This window comes from Esox lucius, chromosome 18 (genome assembly GCF_011004845.1).
Source record: "Esox lucius isolate fEsoLuc1 chromosome 18, fEsoLuc1.pri, whole genome shotgun sequence".
Taxonomy (NCBI): Eukaryota; Metazoa; Chordata; class Actinopteri; order Esociformes; family Esocidae; genus Esox; species Esox lucius.
The window spans coordinates 1,773,928-1,793,045 of NC_047586.1; the positions used below are offsets into that span (position 1 = coordinate 1,773,928).

Below are 19,118 nucleotides of genomic sequence, written 5' to 3' on the forward strand. Positions count from 1 at the left end.
ATGCTATGCTATGCTATGCCCTACACAGCAGACTGCACCAACCCATGCCCTACACCTCCTCATTACCACCCTATGGCCTACACACCAGACTGCACCACCCCATGCCCTACACCTCCTCTTTGCCACCCTTTGCCCTACACCTCTTCTATGCCACTCTTTGCCCTACACCTCCTCTATGCCACCCTTTGCCCTACACCTCCTCTATGCTACTCTTTGCCCTACACCTCCTCTATGCCACCCTTTGCCCTACACCTCCTCTATGCTACTCTTTGCCCTACACCTCCTCTATGCCACCCTTTGCCCTACACCTCTTCTATGCTACTCTTTGCCCTACACCTCCTCTATGCCACTCTTTGCCCTACACCTCCTCTATGCCACTCTTTGCCCCACACCTCCTCTATGCCACTCTTTTCCTACACCTCCTCTATGCTACTCTTTGCCCTACACCTCCTCTATGCCACTCTTTGCCCTACACCTCCTCTATGCCACTCTTTGCCCTACACCTCCTCTATGCCACTCTTTTCCCACACCTCCTCTATGCTACTCTTTCCCTACACCTCCTCTATGCTACTCTTTCCCTACACCTCCTCTATGCTACTCTTTCCCTACACGGCAGGTTGTACTTCTCCCGGGCCCACAGAGCTAATGGGAATAGGGCGACACTAAATCTTTGTCGCTGTTCCCTCCTGTTTCTCACCCGTCGTAGTTTTCTCTGATTCATGCTAAGCTCTTAGCGGTGGGGAGTGATTCTTGTCGCCCACTGCGCTCTGTTCTGCTCCTTTGGGTTTCTCAATGTATTTCCTGGGTGTCTTGTGTGTGTGGGGCCAATAGGCTGGGCCCGACCATGAGCTGGGTTGTTCAGTGTTTTTATTCTGGACATTAAATCTGAAGTGGAGATATAGGCCTCATTATCAGAAGTGTGGGGGTTGATTCAGCGAGACAAAATGGGGAGAAACAAGCGGCTTTTGGCCTGCTGTATGTGATACCCTCTCACTCTCTGTCTCTCTCCCTCCCTCACCATCTCTCCCCCTTCCTCCCTTTCTTTCCCCTGTCCTCGTCCCTCTCTCCCTCCCCACCTCCCTTAGTGTGCACGAAACAGGTGGTCTGAGTTTGATCCCCTGGGAGGAGCAGAGGCACAGAGAAACTGACTGGTGTGAAGATGAGGAGTGCAGGTAGGACACATCACTGTGACGTCATCACTGTGATGTCATCACTGTGATGTCATCACTGTGACGTCATCACTGTGACGTCATCACTGTCGCCAGGATCAGTGTGATATAATCAGTTAACCATTTGTTCAGTTAGATTGAGCTTCAGGGTTACGTTTAGTTTTAGGGAAAATGTATAATATTCTTTAACAGTACTGAAGTGCCTGTCCTCACTTTAAAGTAATACTCTGAAAACTGCTTATTCGGTTTCCCCCCTAGGATCGTACTGGACCAGAATCTCGAGGACACCGCCCACTTCCTGTATGAGGATACTCCTGATTTGCTGCGGTTCCGTACGGCCACACCCTCTATTGACCTCCTGACTGAATGGTATCTGAGTCGTGCCCAGGACATTGACGCCTGCTCTAGACAGGTACACGCACAGGGAAGGATTTTACTGTTGCACACATGGCTTTGATTAAGAATTGTGGGGAAGATATTTAGTGTCGCACACATTGTTTTTAATAAGAATTTAGGGAAGAGTTTTAGTGTTGCACACACCTTTATTAATAATAATAATAATAATACATTTATTTTGTATAGCGCCTTTAAAAGTAGCTTTCTCAAAGCGCTTTACAGACAAGCATAGCAGAAACAGTACAATTTAAATCAAGTAAAAGCAATCCTGAAATAAAATGTTTTAAGAAGAGATTTAAAAGTCGCTAGTGTATTTGCTTCTCTGATGTCAGCCGGGAGGGAATTCCAAAGCTTAGGAGCATAGACAGAGAAAGCGCGATCACCCCTAGTATGAAGCCGTGTCTTAGGAACGACTAAGAGACCGCTTCGTGAGGAACGCAGGTTCCGACAAGGTGTGTAAGGCATTAATAAATCAGTCAAGTACTGAGGTGCCAGGTGGTGCAAAGATTTATAAGCCAACATAAGGATTTTAAAATCAATGCGGTATCAATATATGTAGGGTTATTTCTGCAGGGTGTAGAATGTGTCTCCCAGACACATATCGCCTCATCCTAGAGCTGCACAATTAATCAAAATATCATAAAAATTGCAATATTGACATCTGCGATATCCAAATCACCAACTTACACGATTTCCAGCTCCAAACAATGCGAATGATATGCGCTTCACGCGAGGCAACGCATCGTGCGTCCGTAATTGTTTTTCTTGCGGGTGCTATAGGTATATTTGTAGATTACTTATATCCCTGGACTCATTGTGTTTTTCAGTGTTAGTTTGAGTTAACGCTGCACCTGCTAGCGACGACGTCTGCAAAAGTTAGCGAGTGGCACCAGGATATATTGTCCCACATATACGACTGCATGGTTACTAAAAGTTTATTAAAAGTTGTGCCTTCAAACACTTAAAATGGGAAAATATACCTCAAGGGTTGAGAAGCTTTGCCTAACCAACCAAGGCAACGGCACAAACGGCAAACGCCGCCAACGCCCGTGCATTCACTGAGCCGTCAAACGAATAGTTGGACCCAGGCTGCTCCTTCAAATTGGCAATAAGGGTGAAATAGAAACACTGAACTTTTAAAGTAAGATCATCTATGAGGTTTTTCGGTGAGATTATCTACACACCCGTGTTTGAAAATCGCAAATCATAACCGTAATTGTAATATAATTGAAATCGCCGTTCAATAGTTTACCCAAATTGTGCAGTCCTGCCTCATCCCATATCCTCCCGAAACACACAGCACGAACCAGGATACCATGACAACCACCACGACCTCTGACCTGTCACCACTAGACCAGTTCTGCACCCTGTTCCTTTAGTTCTGTGGGCCCGTATAAGTCGACTTGGCACCTCGGAAACTCACCGCTGTAATCCAAACCAGCCGGCGTTTCTGTCGCCATACAGATGACCCGGTTTAACGACCCGGTTTCTGACTCATCAAGGCCACGCTGACCGTTTTCAAAGGGATTACTTGATATTCAGTGGTGGTCAGTTTTTTGAAGAGATGTTTACTGAAAGACTGAGTAATTAATTACTGACTGCTGTCTCTCCCCTCCATTTCCTTCTGTCCTGCTCTTTTTCCCGCTCAGTTCAGTTCAATGGGTTTTATTGACATTAGAAACAGATGTAAAAAAAAAAAGGTGTAGAGTGTAGACAATAAACAGAAATTAACAGCAAACCGTACACTCTCAAAAGGTAATTTGTAATTGGATTATAAATGATGTTGGTAATAATTGAGTTTCTCTTTTTGTCTTGGGGAAGGAGGATAGGTTGTGTGCGATTTGATTCCTGGTAACATCAGACTTTCTTTGTTCTTCTGTCAAGCAATGAACTGGCTTCTTCTTCTTTTAATTAGTAGGCGTGTTTCTCTTCACATATTACTATGGTAGACTCCTGGGAGCACATCTCCTCCCCCTTTCCTCTCCCCACTCTCCCTCCCCTCTCCTTTCTGCCTTTGTTTGAATTTTTGCCCCGATTCTGGTCCTCTACCTATTGCTCCTCTTCTCCTGCTCCTCCTCCTTTTCCTCCTTGTTTCCTCCTTTCTTCAATCTCCTTTTCTCTCTTTCTTCTTAATCCTTCCCCTCTTCTCTTCGTCCTGCTGTGTTTTCACTGAAATGCGTTATAATGGTATTTGATTAACAGCTTACGCATCAGAGGAGTGAGCTAAAACAATCATGCATCATAGGAGCGGGCGGAACCAATCACGCATCAGAGGAGCGGGCTAAACCAATCATGGCCAGCTGCAGTGGGGAAGTATCAAGGTTGGGGGGGGGGGGGGCTCAGGGGGAAAGTCATGGGTGGGGGAGGCTCAGGAAGGAAGGAATTTAGAATTCAAGGGGAAGAGAGAAAGATAATATGGATTGATTGGAAGGAAATGGAATCAGTAGTAAAACCAATGTTTTATATAAGGGAGGAGAAACGGAGCTGGGAGGATGCGAGAGAGGGGAGGGGCGGGGTTGAGGTGAGGGGGAGAGAGAGGGGAGGGGCAGAGAAAGGGGAGGGTCGGGGTTGAGGTGAGGGGGAGAGAGAGGGGAGGGGCAGAGAAAGGGGAGGTGAGGGGGAGAGAGGGGAGGGAAAGAGAAAGGGGAGGTGAGGGGGAGAGAGAGGGGAGGGGAAGAGAAAGGGGAGGGGCGGGGTTGAGGTGAGGGGGAGAGAGAGGGGAGGGAAAGAGAAAGGGGAGGGGCGGGGTTGAGGTGAGGGGGAGAGAGAGGGGAGGGGCGGGGTTGAGGTGAGGGGGAGAGAGGGAGGGGGCAGGGTTGAATTGAGGGGGAGACAGAGGGGAGCTGGGAGAGTGGAGGGGTAGGGAGAGGGGAGGGTGGTGGATACTGGATTGAAGTAGAGGAGTTATAGGGGGAAAATTGGGGGACCGGGTGGAATTAAGGAGTGTTGTTAAGGAATGAAAGTGAAACCATTGATGAGCAAAATGGAAGGATAGAGGGACTGAGAGAGAGAGGATGGATAGAGCGACCCTTCTTTAATGAAGAGTGATACTGATAATTAAAGGGAGATTTTTGCATTGAATTCCTCCACTGCTAACTAGGAAATAACTCTGAAAGACTGACAACACAGGAGGAGGAGTGCGAAGAATAGGAGTGATAGAAAAACAGGATGAAAGAAGGAGAGGACAGAAGCTTCGATCAATAGATTCTCTCAGCTTGGTTTAATTGTTCAGATCGAGGGCCGAGGTGTGTGAGCGTGTGTGAGCGTGTGTGAGCGTGTGTGTGCGCGTGTACGTGTGTGTGTGCGCGTGTGTGTGTATATATATGTGTGTGTTTGCTTCTACCTGCTGAGCCAAAGGGTTTGTCTCCCATGAAGGAGCACTGATCATCACCCATGTGACCTGGAGGTGTACCGCCATCGATTGGCCGAGCACATCGTCTATCCGTAAGTCACTGCACATCGATTGGTCAGGCTTGCTGTCCTCACACGTGTGGACGGCATTGATTGGTTGGAGTGAATTCTGTACACACAGTGGCGTGTCGGTCTTTGTTAAGAGGCTGTGGTGTGTTTGTATCTTGTTTCCTCTCAGAGTATCATTGGCTGCGTTAGGAATTGGTTGCGTTAGAGCCTGGATGTTTGTGCTGTTCCTCTAATCTCCTATTGGTTGGTTGTTCCATCCGTATATCTGGATGGTCTGGGGTTTGCTGATTGGCTGTCGGTTAATTGCTGTAAGACTTGGAACGATTGTGTAGTTGGGTCAAATTCTGTTATCTTGTCCTTCAACTCTGTTTCTAGGCAGACTTTGATTCTGTCCCAGTTTTATTCCCTCGCTCCCAAGTGTGGACTTGTTCACTTCTCTTCATGTATTTAGTGTGGACATAAGAACACCCGCGCCACTGCTACCTGCAGTCATGAGTCAAGGATGATACCAAAGACCTGATCCTTCGTGAGGGTAATTATTACTCTCAGGAAGGTAAAAGTGACCACAACGACTAAACCTTTAGGTCAGTTCCATACTAAACTACACAGGCTACATTCTATCCGTATTCCATCAATAATGAATCCCAGTTATCGTTACACAGTATAAAACATACACGCCGAGAAACTACATGACCTGCCGATGTTCTGACCATCTTCTGAGTTTCTTCAGATGGTGGCTCGATGCGATGTTAGAAACAGACTGTGGGGTGGTCCGCTTCACATACCCGGAGGTGTTGTTCCACTGAGCAGCGGAGGTGTTGTTTCTACGGTTACCTCTGTCCAAGTTAAACTAGTTACAACGCTATCGAGGGGACAGGTTGTGGATCATTTCATGGACCAGACAATACTTTATTGATTGCTGTGTTTTTTTCCCTCCACTTTGAGCTTTTAAAGTGTGAATGAAGGTCGTTGCATGCAGAAATTCTCAGAATTGTCCTGACTAATTTGTTCTGGGATGTCTGCACTATGCACATTTTCAGGAAGAGCGTCTGTAGCCAACATGACATTGAAAGAGGTCTCTGGGAATTTTTATGTTTTTGCCAGATTCTTATTCTGTGGTTGAATTTGGAGAGGCATTCGGTGCCAAATTTCCCCCTTGCGACACATCCCAATAACCCTAAAGTCACACTCATAAATATTCTAGCACGTTGTTTTTAAATCCCTACCTTGGTAAACAGAACCATGTATCTTTCCATGGGCGTATATGACATTCAGCCAGGTGTTTTGTAAAAGCACTTTGTGACAAATGCTGATGTAAAAAGGCCTTTTTATAAATACATTTGATTGATTGATTGATTGATTGAGCTCTCAAAAAAATTAAGAGACAATTCCAATTTTTTTTAAATCAGGATCTTTACATGTATGGCAGCCATTCCATTCCAGTGTCTGTTAAATTCCAACACAGGCACACCTCATTTTACTTAATGAGGTTCTGATTAGGTGATTACCTGAACCAAATCTAATTTAACGAGGAAAAGTAGAAAAAACATTGCTGTGGTCATCACTATCCTCTTTCAATAGGACCAGCTAGATGGCAAAAACCGTACAAGTAGTATCTCAAAGGTCATGTGAATAAAACAATTACTATTCAGCATGATAAAAGAGTTGAAAAGAAAAGCTTTGAGTGAGGAAAAGTTTCCACTTCTGGCTTTACTGGCAGAGTAATACAGTGAAGCTCAGGTTGCTTCCATCCTGAAAATTTCAAAGACGGCGATTAATAAGAACAAGGTCAAGCAACAGACATTGGGGACAACAAAGCTACAGACTGGCAGAGGGTGAAAATGACTGTCCACTGACTGAGATGACCGTCAACTCATTCAAATGTCACTCAATAACCATAGGATGACATCAAGTGACCTACAAAAAGAATGACAAACAGCAGCTGGAGTGAAGCGCACAGCGAGGACGGTTCGAAACAGGCTCGTAGGGGCAGGGCTGAAGTCATGCAAAGCTAGAAAAAAGCCCTTCATCAGTGAGAAGCAAAGAGCCAGGCTGAAGTTTGCAAAAGACCATAAGGATTGTACCATAGAGGAATGGAGTAAGGTCATCTTCTCTGACAAGTCAAATTTTCAGCTTTGCCCAACACCTGGTCGTCTAATGGTTATATGGAGTCCTGGAGTGTCCTACAAGCCACAATGTCTCAAACCCACTGTGAAATTTGGTGGAGGATTAGTGATGATCTGGGGATGCTTCAGCAAGGCTGGAATCGGGCAGATTTGTCTTTGTGAAGGACGCATGAATCAAGTCAAGTACAAGGTTATCCTGGAAGAACACCTGCTTCCTCTGCTCTGACAATGTTCCCCAACTCTGAGAATTTTTTTTTCCAGCAGGACAATGCTCCATGCCACACAGCCAGGTCAATGAAGGTGTGGATGGAGGACCACCAGATCAAGACCCTGTCATGGCCAGCCCAATCTCCAGACCTGAAACCCACTGAAAACCTCTGGAGTTTTGATAAAGAGGAAGATAGATGGTCACAAGGCATCAAACAAAGCTGAGCTACTAGAATTTTTGTGCCAGGAGTGGCATAAAGTCACCCAACATCAATGTGACAGACTGGTGGAGAGCATGCCAAGACGCATGAAAGCTGTGATTAAAAAGGGTTATTCCACCAAATATTGATTTCTGATCTTCCTAAGTAAAAACATTAGTGTTTTGTTGTTGGAAAATGAATATTAATTTATTTTCTTTGCATTATTTGAGGTCTGAAAACAATGCATATTTTTTTGGTTATTTTGACCAGTTGTTATTTTCTGCAAATAAATACTCTAAATAACAATATCTTCATTGGAATTTGGGAGTAATGTTATCAGTAGTTTATAGAATAAACCAAACATACCTATGAAAAGTAAAACCAGAGAAACTGATAATTTTGCAGTGGTCTCTTAATTTTCCCAGAACTGTGTATTTATTAGTCTTTTAAAATGCCCCGTCTTTGGCGAGGAGGGGAGTCAAGCGTTTCCATGCCTGTGGACCAGTGCAGAATGGGTTCTGTTCTTCCACCTGTCAGCCGTTTACTTACATTTATACGTTTTGCACTGAAGATCTTTCTGAGCCGTTACTCAGCCAGAGTCATTTGCACTGAGGAACTAGATGATACATAATAATGGGAGTTAAATTGAGAGGTGAATCCGGCACCAGGAAATGCCCTCTGCAGTCAAGGATGTCGAGTGGTGACATGGTCTTGTAAGTCAGAACACTCCATGGGGAAAGGAGATGTTCTTGGGACACACCCTTCAAATGGCTCACAGGTATTCCCTGATTGGTTGTCCTTCTCTGTCCGTCAGGTGGACTGTGCGCTGTCATTGGTTCGCCTAGGGAAGGAGCGGAAGATCCCTGGCCTGGAGCGGATGTGTGACGACCTGGTCACCATGGAGACGTTGGTGTATGAGTCGGCGTGTGAGCTCAACCTGACCCTGCGGGACCTGCAGCAACTCAGTGACATCAACAAGCTCCGCCTCCTCATGAAGAACGTATGCACTGGCTCCTCCCATCCTAGCACACACACACACACTCCGTGTCATTTTGTTTTTAGCCCTGTTGTCTTCCCAAGACTCCATAAGAGTCAGAAGTTCAGGGTGAATGTTTGGGGGCTTGAGGTCAGATTGGACACAGGTTGAGGTAAATTGATTTGGCTGCATGTTATGTCAGTGTCCAACCCAAACGGCACACAGCTGTAAATGCATCCTATTCACCAGGGCTCCTAGAACGGAGGAAATAAGGTGCCGTTTCAGGCCTGAGTTGCTGACTTCCTGTGCGTCTGTGTTTGTCCATCCCTCCAGTCCAGTCCTGAGCGCTACGTCAAAGACGTGTTCCAGTGGCTGGTTCCCTTCCTGCACCGCTGTGAGAAACAGAAAGGGGGCGCTAGCGAGGCGCTCCTCAGAGAATACCTGGTCACTCTCTCCATCCACGACCTCTCACTGCCCCTGGCTGTCTTCCAGCACTCCAGGCCTGACGTTAGTACACACACACACAGAGAAATACAGAGACACACACACAGAGAAATACAGAGACAGACACACACACAGAAATACAGAGACACACACACACACAGAAATACAGAGACAGACACACACACAGAAATACAGAGACACACACACACACAGAAATACAGAGACAGACACACACACAGAAATACAGAGACACACACACACACACAGAAATACAGAGAGACACACATAAATACAGAGACAGACACACACACATAAATATAGAGACGCACACACACACACACAGAGAAATACAGAGACACACACACAGAAATACAGAGACACACACACAGAAATACAGAGAGACACACACACACACACACACACACACAGAGAAATACAGAGACAGAAACACACACAGAAATACAAAGACACACACACACAGAAATACAGAGAGACACACATAAATACAGAGACAGACACACACACATCAATATAGAGAGACACACACACACACACAAATACAGAGACACACACAGAACACTCTGTCAGCATCCCGTCCTTCGCATGAGGGTCATAAATATGGTTGAGGTCACTACATTCACATGATATACACTTATGGCCTCACACACACACGTGTATATACACACACACACACACACACACCATTGTATTGTAGGGATGTTGTAGCTCTGCTGAGGAGATGCATACAGCGGCTGCATGTGTGCTGGTAGAAGGGATTTATTGATTGGCTGGTGAAACTATTCAATTTACTAGTGAATATATTTACACTTTTCTGTCAATATTTTATCATAAAAAAATCTAAAAGCTACGGATCAGGCAGGTCCTTCTCCTAACCATGTGACGGTGTGACCATGTTACGGTCTGGGCTGTGACCATGTTACCATGTGACTGCGTGACCATGTTACCATGTTACAGTCTGGGCTGTGACCATGTTACCATGTGACTGCGTGACCATGTTACAGTCTGGGCTGTGACCATGTTACCATGTGACTGCGTGACCATGTTACAGTCTGGGCTGTGACCATGTTACCATGTGACTGCGTGACCATGTTACCATGTGACTGCGTGACCATGTTACAGTCTGGGCTGTGACCATGTTACCATGTGACTGCGTGACCATGTTACGGTCTGGGCCGTTACACCTCATCCTTAATGATGCAAACAGTTCACACCCAAACATGTCAGAAACTCCATCTGCCGCTCCTATTCTACAGCGCTAGCCAGGTATAACCAGTCAGGAGCAACAGCCCACGTTCACTCAACATTGACATAACAGAGCAAGCAGACACCCAAACCAAGGACCTTGATGAATTAAATAGACCAAAACCTCTTCATCACTGCTGTTGAGCAGTTTGAGGTGTGACAACGAGAACTGAGGATGTAGGCTGACAGTATAATTAAGGAATGACTGTACAGAAATTACCATAACCAAACATTCTGGATTAATCTGGAATCGGCCATGTTTCTACAACGGAAACCATACATACGCATGCAAATTGGCAGATGGCAGTTTGCTGTAGCGACAAACAGAAATGTCCATGATGTGTCTTTAACTGCATTCACATTGGGGTCATGCACAGTCACACATGCACAGTCACACATGCACAGTCACACATGCACAGTCACACATGCACAGTCACACATGCACAGTCACAGAACTGCGGCGTGTCACATTCTGACATGCAGCGTTCACACACGCAGAAATGGCCAATCCTAAACAAAAAAAGACTGTGAAGGATGATGATGTTGACTGTCTGTGTGTCAGAGCAAACAGAAGGTTCTAGGAGACCCGGACCAGTTGATGAGCGTCGCCCTGGAGTGCATCTACAGCTGTGAGAGAGACGACCAGCTCTCCCTGTGCTACGACATCCTGGAGTGTCTTCCTCAGAGGGGCTATGGGTGAGACTCCACAACATTCCCGCCTGTTCTCTCAGCCTGGGGGGAGAGCATCTCTTTCTCATCCCATCCTCTAGATTGGGGAGAGGGAAAAACCTCTTATGGGGGTAGAGAAAGAGGGAGCATTGAGAAGATAGGGAAAGGAAGCAAAATAGAGAAAGAGAGAGAGGGAAAGGAAGCAAGAGAGAGAGGGTGAGTATGTAATGTAGACATTTTCCAAAAACAACTGGCCAACAACATATTTAGTATATTTTTGATAACTTCCTGGACCATGCTTATCACGACTGTGGATACTTGGCGGAAGAAAGCCTCAATAGCATATGTCACATTTAAAATGGTCAACCAAACCAGCGAGTGAAATTACGAATGGTTTGATGGAGAATGGTTTGATGGAGAAAGCCCAAGTTTAAGGAAGAAACTGATGAACATATCCAACCTGAGACAGACTCAGAAAACCAAGCTCAGCCCAATCCACAAAAGTGGAGGTAAATTTATCCCCAATACCTACCAGGGAATCTGTCAACAACAACCTCTTAAATTTTAAACAAAAGAAATGTCTTTTCACGCTCAAGTAAGTTTTGAATTCAATTTGGGCAGGATGATCTGCTGCACAAATTGATTCTGGGCTGGAGCAGGGGCATTAAATATCATAAAATATACACAAAAACTGCAAGTGTGTGGATAAAATTAGCAACAGGCACATATTTCCTCCCTCAGGGTGGGGTGGTAAGACAGGGATGCTGCTTGAGGTTCCACCCACATGTACTGTTTAAAACCCTGTGTCAGGACCATCTGGCTTCATGACCCCTGGCTGACCCTGTCCAAAGGCCTGAATTGCAGATCTAGTTTCTGGCTGATGACACCTGGTGGTCCCTGTCATTGCCCTCCTAGTTATTTTGGATCTGGATTCTGCCTACAGATTTTGGGCAGGCCACTTTGAACATGCAAAATATTGTCGTGGGGCAAATAGGTCATGTACTATTATGATCTTCACTTGGCACAGCCAGAAGTGGACTGGCCACCCCTCCCAGTCTGGCTCCTCTCTAGGTTTCTTCCTAGGTTCCGACCCCTTTAGAGTGTTTTTACTGAGCACTTTAGATCCATTTCTTGTTGTTGCTTGCTTTTTGTGGTTTCAGGCTTGGTGTTTGTGTTAGCACTTTTAATGCACTGCGATTAATGCGGAAGTAAAAAGGGCTTTTATGAAATATATTGGAAAAGTGTGCTGTGCCAGGCCTAATCTGTGCCAGGCCTAATCTGTGCCAGGCCTAATCTGTACTGTGCCTAATCCCAATGAACTCAAACAACTTAATGTGACCGTCCACTGTTCACAGATTATATATCACTTCTGTTGCCTACGAAAGGTGGCCACCTGCTGTACCAAATCTGCTGTGCCAGATTCTGTCAGGCTTGGGCCCTGACAGTGAATATCAGAAGAGAAATGTTTTTTCAACTACATTGTAATCAAAACAAACAAAAATTATTTGTGCATTGGAAAGCATTAATAAAAAAACTGCCTGTTGGAATGCTAACTTGCCTTAAACAAAAATGACACATTTACAGAATACCTATCTAATGTGGCTGGCCTTGGCTGTTCAGTCTTGCTATCCAGAGTGGCCAGCAGAATAGGCTCTCGAGGAAGTGTGATAAGTGCCTACTCCCAACCAATTGAGGTGGAATCCGAGCAGCACTTTTTAACCTGGTAAAAGTAAGATGACATTAGTCAATCAATTAATCACATTTATTTTATAAAGCCCTTTTTACATCAGCCATTGTCACAAAGTGAAAAACACCCAGCTTGAAACCCCAAAGAGAAAGCAACTACAGGGTTGATGCAGAGTGGCTGGGAAAAACTCCCTAAAAGTGTCAAAACCTAGGAAGAAACCTAGAGAGGAACCAGGCTCTGGGGGAGTGGCCAGTCCTCTGCTTGTTGTTCCAGGTGAGCACTCACTTAAATGATTAATAAATGCATGTGGGCTGTGTCCAGAGGGACTCGTGTCTAAGTGTCTAACACAGTGTAAATGAAGCAAGACACAAGAAACATTTAGACCGTGCATTCCTTAGATTTACGAAGGAGAACTGACCCTTCTCCACTGCGCGATCATTGTGCAGCGTATAACCTTGGGTCCCGTGACGCCATGGTAACCCCAGACAGGGCCCAACAGGCAGGAAGTCACTCCACCCACCTTGCCAAGCATTACTTATTTCCTACCAAACATACAGACCCAAAAATGTTTTGAAAACATATCAAACATTGATAAAATCTGTGGGGTAAAATACTGCAATGTGCAATCACAGCATCAAAATGTGTGACCCGTTGCCATGAGAAATGGGCAGAGAGAGTGGGAGGGGGGAGGAGACAGACAAGTATGGAGCTGTTTGTGTATGGGGTCAGGAACCATTCTGCCTGACCCAGAATCCCTTGCCCTGAGGCACAGCAGTGCATCATGGGGGTTTATTTTTAGAGAGGGACTATAGAGCCTCGCTGACACACACACCAGGATTTCCTGTGTCCTGCAATTTTTACGCTGAACTTTTAGTTAAATGAAAAGTCGACAAATTGTCTGAGAGAAAATGAAATCCCATTGTATCTCGAGGAAGACCTCAGTGCCATGAGGGAGATCAGACCAAACTGCAGTAGACCCTCAAACGATTCTCAAGTTTGATTGTTTAGCTGATGTTATTTTGGTTCAGCAAATATTTGTCCATCCATGGTCTCTTGCAGACCGATGCAGGATGTCCTTTAGTAGTTTCCTATATTTGGCTCCTATATTGGTCCTATATTTTCCTATATCCATCTTGCTCGATTTAATCCTTTCTCAGTTCCTGACTATGAAAACTCCCCCATAACATGATGCTGCCGCCATCATGTTTCACTGTTGGGATGGTGTTTTCAGGGAAATAAGCCATGTTGGCTTGTAATCACAGATGGTGTTTTGCATTTTATCCAAAAAGTTCGGTTTCATTATGAACAAACCTTTTGCCATATCTTTGCTGTGCCTTTCCACATACCTGTGGTTTAATCACATTTTGTATGATTGTAATGTCTTTCTCTGGGCCATACTGTGAAGCTCCTTTTAAGGGACTCCGCTGGCCTATCGGACCACCCAGCTCCTTGCCTGCTCATCCTGCCGGTGACACCCTGCTCTAGACAGAGTTGTGGTTGTTCTGTATCCTTTTCAGTTGTCTTTTAATGGATGTGACCGTTCTGTGGGGAAGTTCAAAGTTTCTGGTATTTAGCTCAACTCTGTCTTTTTTTCCTGGGACCCTTTCTTGGACTTGCTTTAAAAGCTCTTCTGTCTGTCGTGGTTGATTGGAAGTGCTCTCCATACTCTGGGGCCTTTCAAGAACCAGTGTGTTTAGTGAGAGCTTAAGTAACAATTTAATTTGAAACAGGTGGACTTTTCAAGTAATTATGTGACTTCTGAAAGCAATTGGCTGCACCACAGCTTATTATCAGTTTTTATTTGTAGTTAATCAAAAAAGTTTACTTTTGTCCCCAACACTGACATTATGTAATACTTTGTGTAGATCAGTGACAGAAAATCCCAATTAAATCAATGTTATCACCACGTACGTACCATTACAAAATGTGAAAAAGTCCCTTGGGGAGGATCAGATATATTTTTGGCTTATGATTAATTTGGCTGCATATTTTTCCTGCTGAGGCAATGATTCAATTTTAAGTTCCAGTTTTGCATTTTAATGATCATATCAACAAAATAGATAAGGTATTCACCTTCCAACAAATACTATCTTGCCTTACAGTGCCAAAACAATAGAATAGTAGTGTAAATAAATACATAAAAAGTAAATACAGTAATAACATACTAATAAGTTGATGTGTATATAAAAAATTTTAAACAAATATAAGGACAGCTATAAACAGAGTACTGTATTTGTGTATTAGGTAGGTGGTTGGCTATGTTTAATTTGTGCTTTGATAAATAGTTTCAGAACTGACCAGTAATGAATAGTAAAAAGAAGTCTGCTAGCAGTTAAATGATGTGTTTATGGAAATACTGCATACAGTGTCTCTCCGTGGCAAAACCCCCTAATTAAATCCATTTTGATTTCAAGTTGTAAAGCAAAATGCCGGAAAGTCCAACCAAGGGGAGGTGAATACTTTTGAGAGCAAATGTGTATACTGTCTATTCTAAGCTAAATGAATGTCGGATTAAATGGAGCACTGACTGGAGAGGACATCAGACAGTATATCATAGAGGACACCAGACAGTATATCATAGAGGACACCAGACAGTTTATCATAGAGGACACCAGACAGTTTATCATAGAGGACACCAGACAGTTTATCATAGAGGACACCAGACACTATATCATAGAGGACACCAGACAGTATATCATAGAGGACACCAGTCAGTATATCATAGAGGACACCAGACAGTATATCATAGAGGACACCAGACAGTTTATCATAGAGGACACCAGACAGTTTATCATAGAGGACACCAGTCAGTATATCATAGAGGACACCAGACAGTATATCATAGAGGACACCAGACAGTATATCATAGAGGACACCAGACAGTATATCATAGAGGACACCAGACAGTTTATCATGGAGGACACCAGACAGTTTATCATGGAGGACACCAGACAGTATATCATAGAGGACACCAGGCTGATGGGGACTAAGGCACTCAAAAAATCTCTGAATTTTTAATCCCTTTTGAAGCTTGCAGCAGTCATGAGATTCTGTAGCTGTTTGGCAAAAAAAAAATTGTGGTCTGATAAAGAACTAAAACGGCATGTCACCCAAAGTACACCACCCCTTCTGTGAAACAGTGTTGAAATCATCATCATGTATTTAAATGTCAGAGACTGTTAGGATAGAAGTGAAAATGAACACAGCAATGTATAGAGAAGTCCTTGAAAAAAAACCTGCTGCTCTTTGGAAAAAAAGCCCAAACTGGGACAGAAGTTCACCATTCAGCATGACAACAACCTAAAGCTCACAGCCAAAGTTACAGTGGAGTGGCAAAGGAATCTTAAGATAAATCTACCGGAGTAGCCTATTCTGAGCTCGATCTTAATTGAATCAAAATTGTGTTATGACTTCAAGATTGCCATCCATTGATGGATCTCAAGACACTTGACAACGCCTAAACAGTTTTGACAAGAAGAATAGTCAAACAGCACCAAATGTAGGTATGCATTATAGGTTGGCAAAATATGTTTTGCCCTGTGTTGGTTTTTGTAGAGTCGTCTGTAAACAAATGAAACCAAGTGCTTTTATTATGCTTCATTTACCTCATTACAAATCACTCTGAAGCCGCAAATACAGCCTCCATTCAACAAACGGAAACAAGCACATGGACCATACTGGGCTGAAGAGTGGAATGTCTTTAAGCCAGACAGACTTGTTTGTCAAACTGACAAATGATGTTTTTTAGCTTCTTAAAATATGAGAAATACAATATTTTACAATCAGCAAGACAAAACATTTGTCCCCCAACATTTTCTGTCGACAGAATGCTGACCATGGCATAATTATCTCCCCTGGTCCTGCAAGGTATCCTGCGGTAATGCAAACGTTTAACCTAAATCATTGTTGTGCTTTCCCAAGATTTTTTCATTTATATATATTTTTTAACTTGTCCTGGACTGAAGGACAAGCGTAATGTCAAGCCCTAGGTAACGCACCCAATGCAAATGGATAACTGGTACATTTCTCAAATGTCTGGAAAATGTTGGTCTTCCTGGTCACTAGTCTGGCGCCAGACACTCACTCATCCGGGCACACACAAGGACACACGCACACCACAGACACACACGTCATGGACACAGACACACCACAGACACACACTTCATGGACACAGACACACCACAGGCACACTATAAATTATTCCATGAAATTGTCTCCCCCCTCTCTGCACCCATTGTTTTTGTTTGACTACACAGTGCTTAATACTGTATGACGTTGACTACACAGTGCTTTAAACTGTATGACATTGACTACACAGTGCTTAATACGGTATGACGTTGACTAAACAGTGCTTAATACTGTATGACTTTGACTACACAGTGCTTTAAACTGTATGACATTGACTACACAGTGCTTAATAAGGTATGACGTTGACTACACAGTGCTGAATACTGTATGACGTTGACTACACAGTGCTTAATACTGTATGACGTTGACTACACAGTGCTTAATACTGTATGACATTGACTACACAGTGCTTAATACTGTATGACATTGACTACACAGTGCTTTAAACTGTATGACATTGACTACACAGTGCTTAATATGGTATGACGTTGACTACACAGTGCTTAATACTGTATGACTTTGACTACACAGTGCTTTAAACTGTATGACATTGACTACACAGTGCTTAATACGGTATGACGTTGACTACACAGTGCTTAATACTGTATGACGTTGACTACACAGTGCTTAATACTGTATGACGTTGACTACACAGTGCTTAATACTGTATGACATTGACTACACAGTGCTTAATACTGTATGACATTGACTACACAGTGCTTAATACTGTAAGACGTTGACTACACAGTGCTTAATACGGTATGACGTTAACTACACAGTGCTTAATACGGTATGACGTTAACTACACAGTGCTTTATACTGTATGACGTTGACTACACAGTGCTTTATACTGTATGACGTTGACTACACAGTGCTTAATACTGTATGACGTTGAATACACAGTGCTTAATACTGTAAGACGTTGAATACACAGTGCTTTATACTGTATGACGTTGAATACACAGTGCTTTATACTGTATGACGTTGACTACACAGTGCTTTATACTGTATGACTTTGAATACACAGTGCTTTATACTGTATGACGTTTGTTTATTTGTTTGCTCCCCCAGGCCGGAGACGCATGCCACCGCTTCACTTCACGATCAGGTGGACAAACTGGAAAAACACCTCAGGTAACACAGAAGGTTTCAGGCTTCAGTGAGCTTAATTAGAGGAGCTTGGCTCATTCTAGTTGAAGCCCTGTGCTTGCCGCTGGTAACTATCAGAAACTCCTGGCCATTTACTTATGGAATACCCCTTTGTAGGTTTACAGTGACCTAAACTCTGCAGAAAGTGCTTTTAGAACACAATTAAAATATGTTGGGACGGAGTTCCACAGCTGGTTACCTGAGGACCCCAACACCATGTGGAAAACCAGCCCCGGACCAGCCCCTGATTTATCACCACCACCCAATCACCAACCAAAACATGTTGGGTCAGCTAAACATTAGCATTGTAACATTTAGAGAGATTAACATGTCCAAGTTAATCTCTTGGACAAACCAACCAATCAAACCAAGCATCTTTTTAACACATTACCCCTACACTCAACGTATTGTTGACACATTACCCCTACACTCAACGTATTGTTGACACATTACCCCTACACTTAACGTATTGTTGACACATTACTCCTACACTCAGCCTGTTGTTGACACATTTCCCCAACACTCAACGTGTTGTTGACACATTACCCCTACACTCAACGTATTGTTGACACATTACTCCTACACTCAACGTGTTGTTGACACATTACTCCTACACTCAGCCTGTTGTTGACACATTACCCCTACACTCAACGTATTGTTGACACATTACTCCTACACTCAGCCTGTTGTTGACACATTACCCCTACACTAAGCCTGTTGTTGACACATTACTCCTACACTCAGCCTGTTGTTGACACATTACCCCTACACTCAGCACATTAACACATTACCCCTGCACTCAGTACATTGTTAACCCATTACCCCTACACTCAGCCTGTTGTTAACCCATTACCCCTACACTCAGCACATTGTTAACCCATTACCCCTGCACTCAGTAAATTGTTAACCCATTACCCCTACACTCAGCCTGTTGTTAACCCATTACCCCTACACTCAGCACATTGTTAACCCATTACCCCTGCACTCAGTACATTGTTAACCCATTACCCCTACACTCAGCCTGTTGTTAACCCATTACCCCTACACTCTGCATGATGTTATCACATTACCTCTACGCTCAGTGCATTGTTAACACATTACCCCTACACTCAGCCTGTTGTTAACCCATTACCCCTACTCTACGCAAGGGCTAGAAGTTCCATGTGATGGTCAATATCAGCCAAAATACTGGCAGACATATTTATAACTTTTGCGTCAATGTCACAATGTATTTCTGCACATAAAAAACAAACAAAAAAACACTTGAACTATGTATGCATGTGT

The 19,118-nt window shown here is 43.9% G+C and overlaps 1 protein-coding gene across 2 annotated transcripts in view; it reads left to right on the forward strand.

The window, feature by feature from the left end:
* The window catches only part of nbas (NBAS subunit of NRZ tethering complex), a 145,435-nt gene that overhangs the window by 46,999 nt on the left and 79,318 nt on the right, over positions 1-19,118 (forward strand). The window contains exons 22-27 of one of the 2 annotated variants that reach the window (XM_034287943.1): positions 1,086-1,172; positions 1,428-1,581; positions 8,333-8,518; positions 8,828-9,001; positions 10,764-10,897; positions 17,757-17,819. In XM_034287943.1, coding sequence (XP_034143834.1) covers positions 1,086-1,172; positions 1,428-1,581; positions 8,333-8,518; positions 8,828-9,001; positions 10,764-10,897; positions 17,757-17,819 — 798 coding nt within the window. The remainder of the gene's footprint in view (positions 1-1,085; positions 1,173-1,427; positions 1,582-8,332; positions 8,519-8,827; positions 9,002-10,763; positions 10,898-17,756; positions 17,820-19,118) is intronic. The other variant, XM_034287944.1, reaches the window with a different exon arrangement.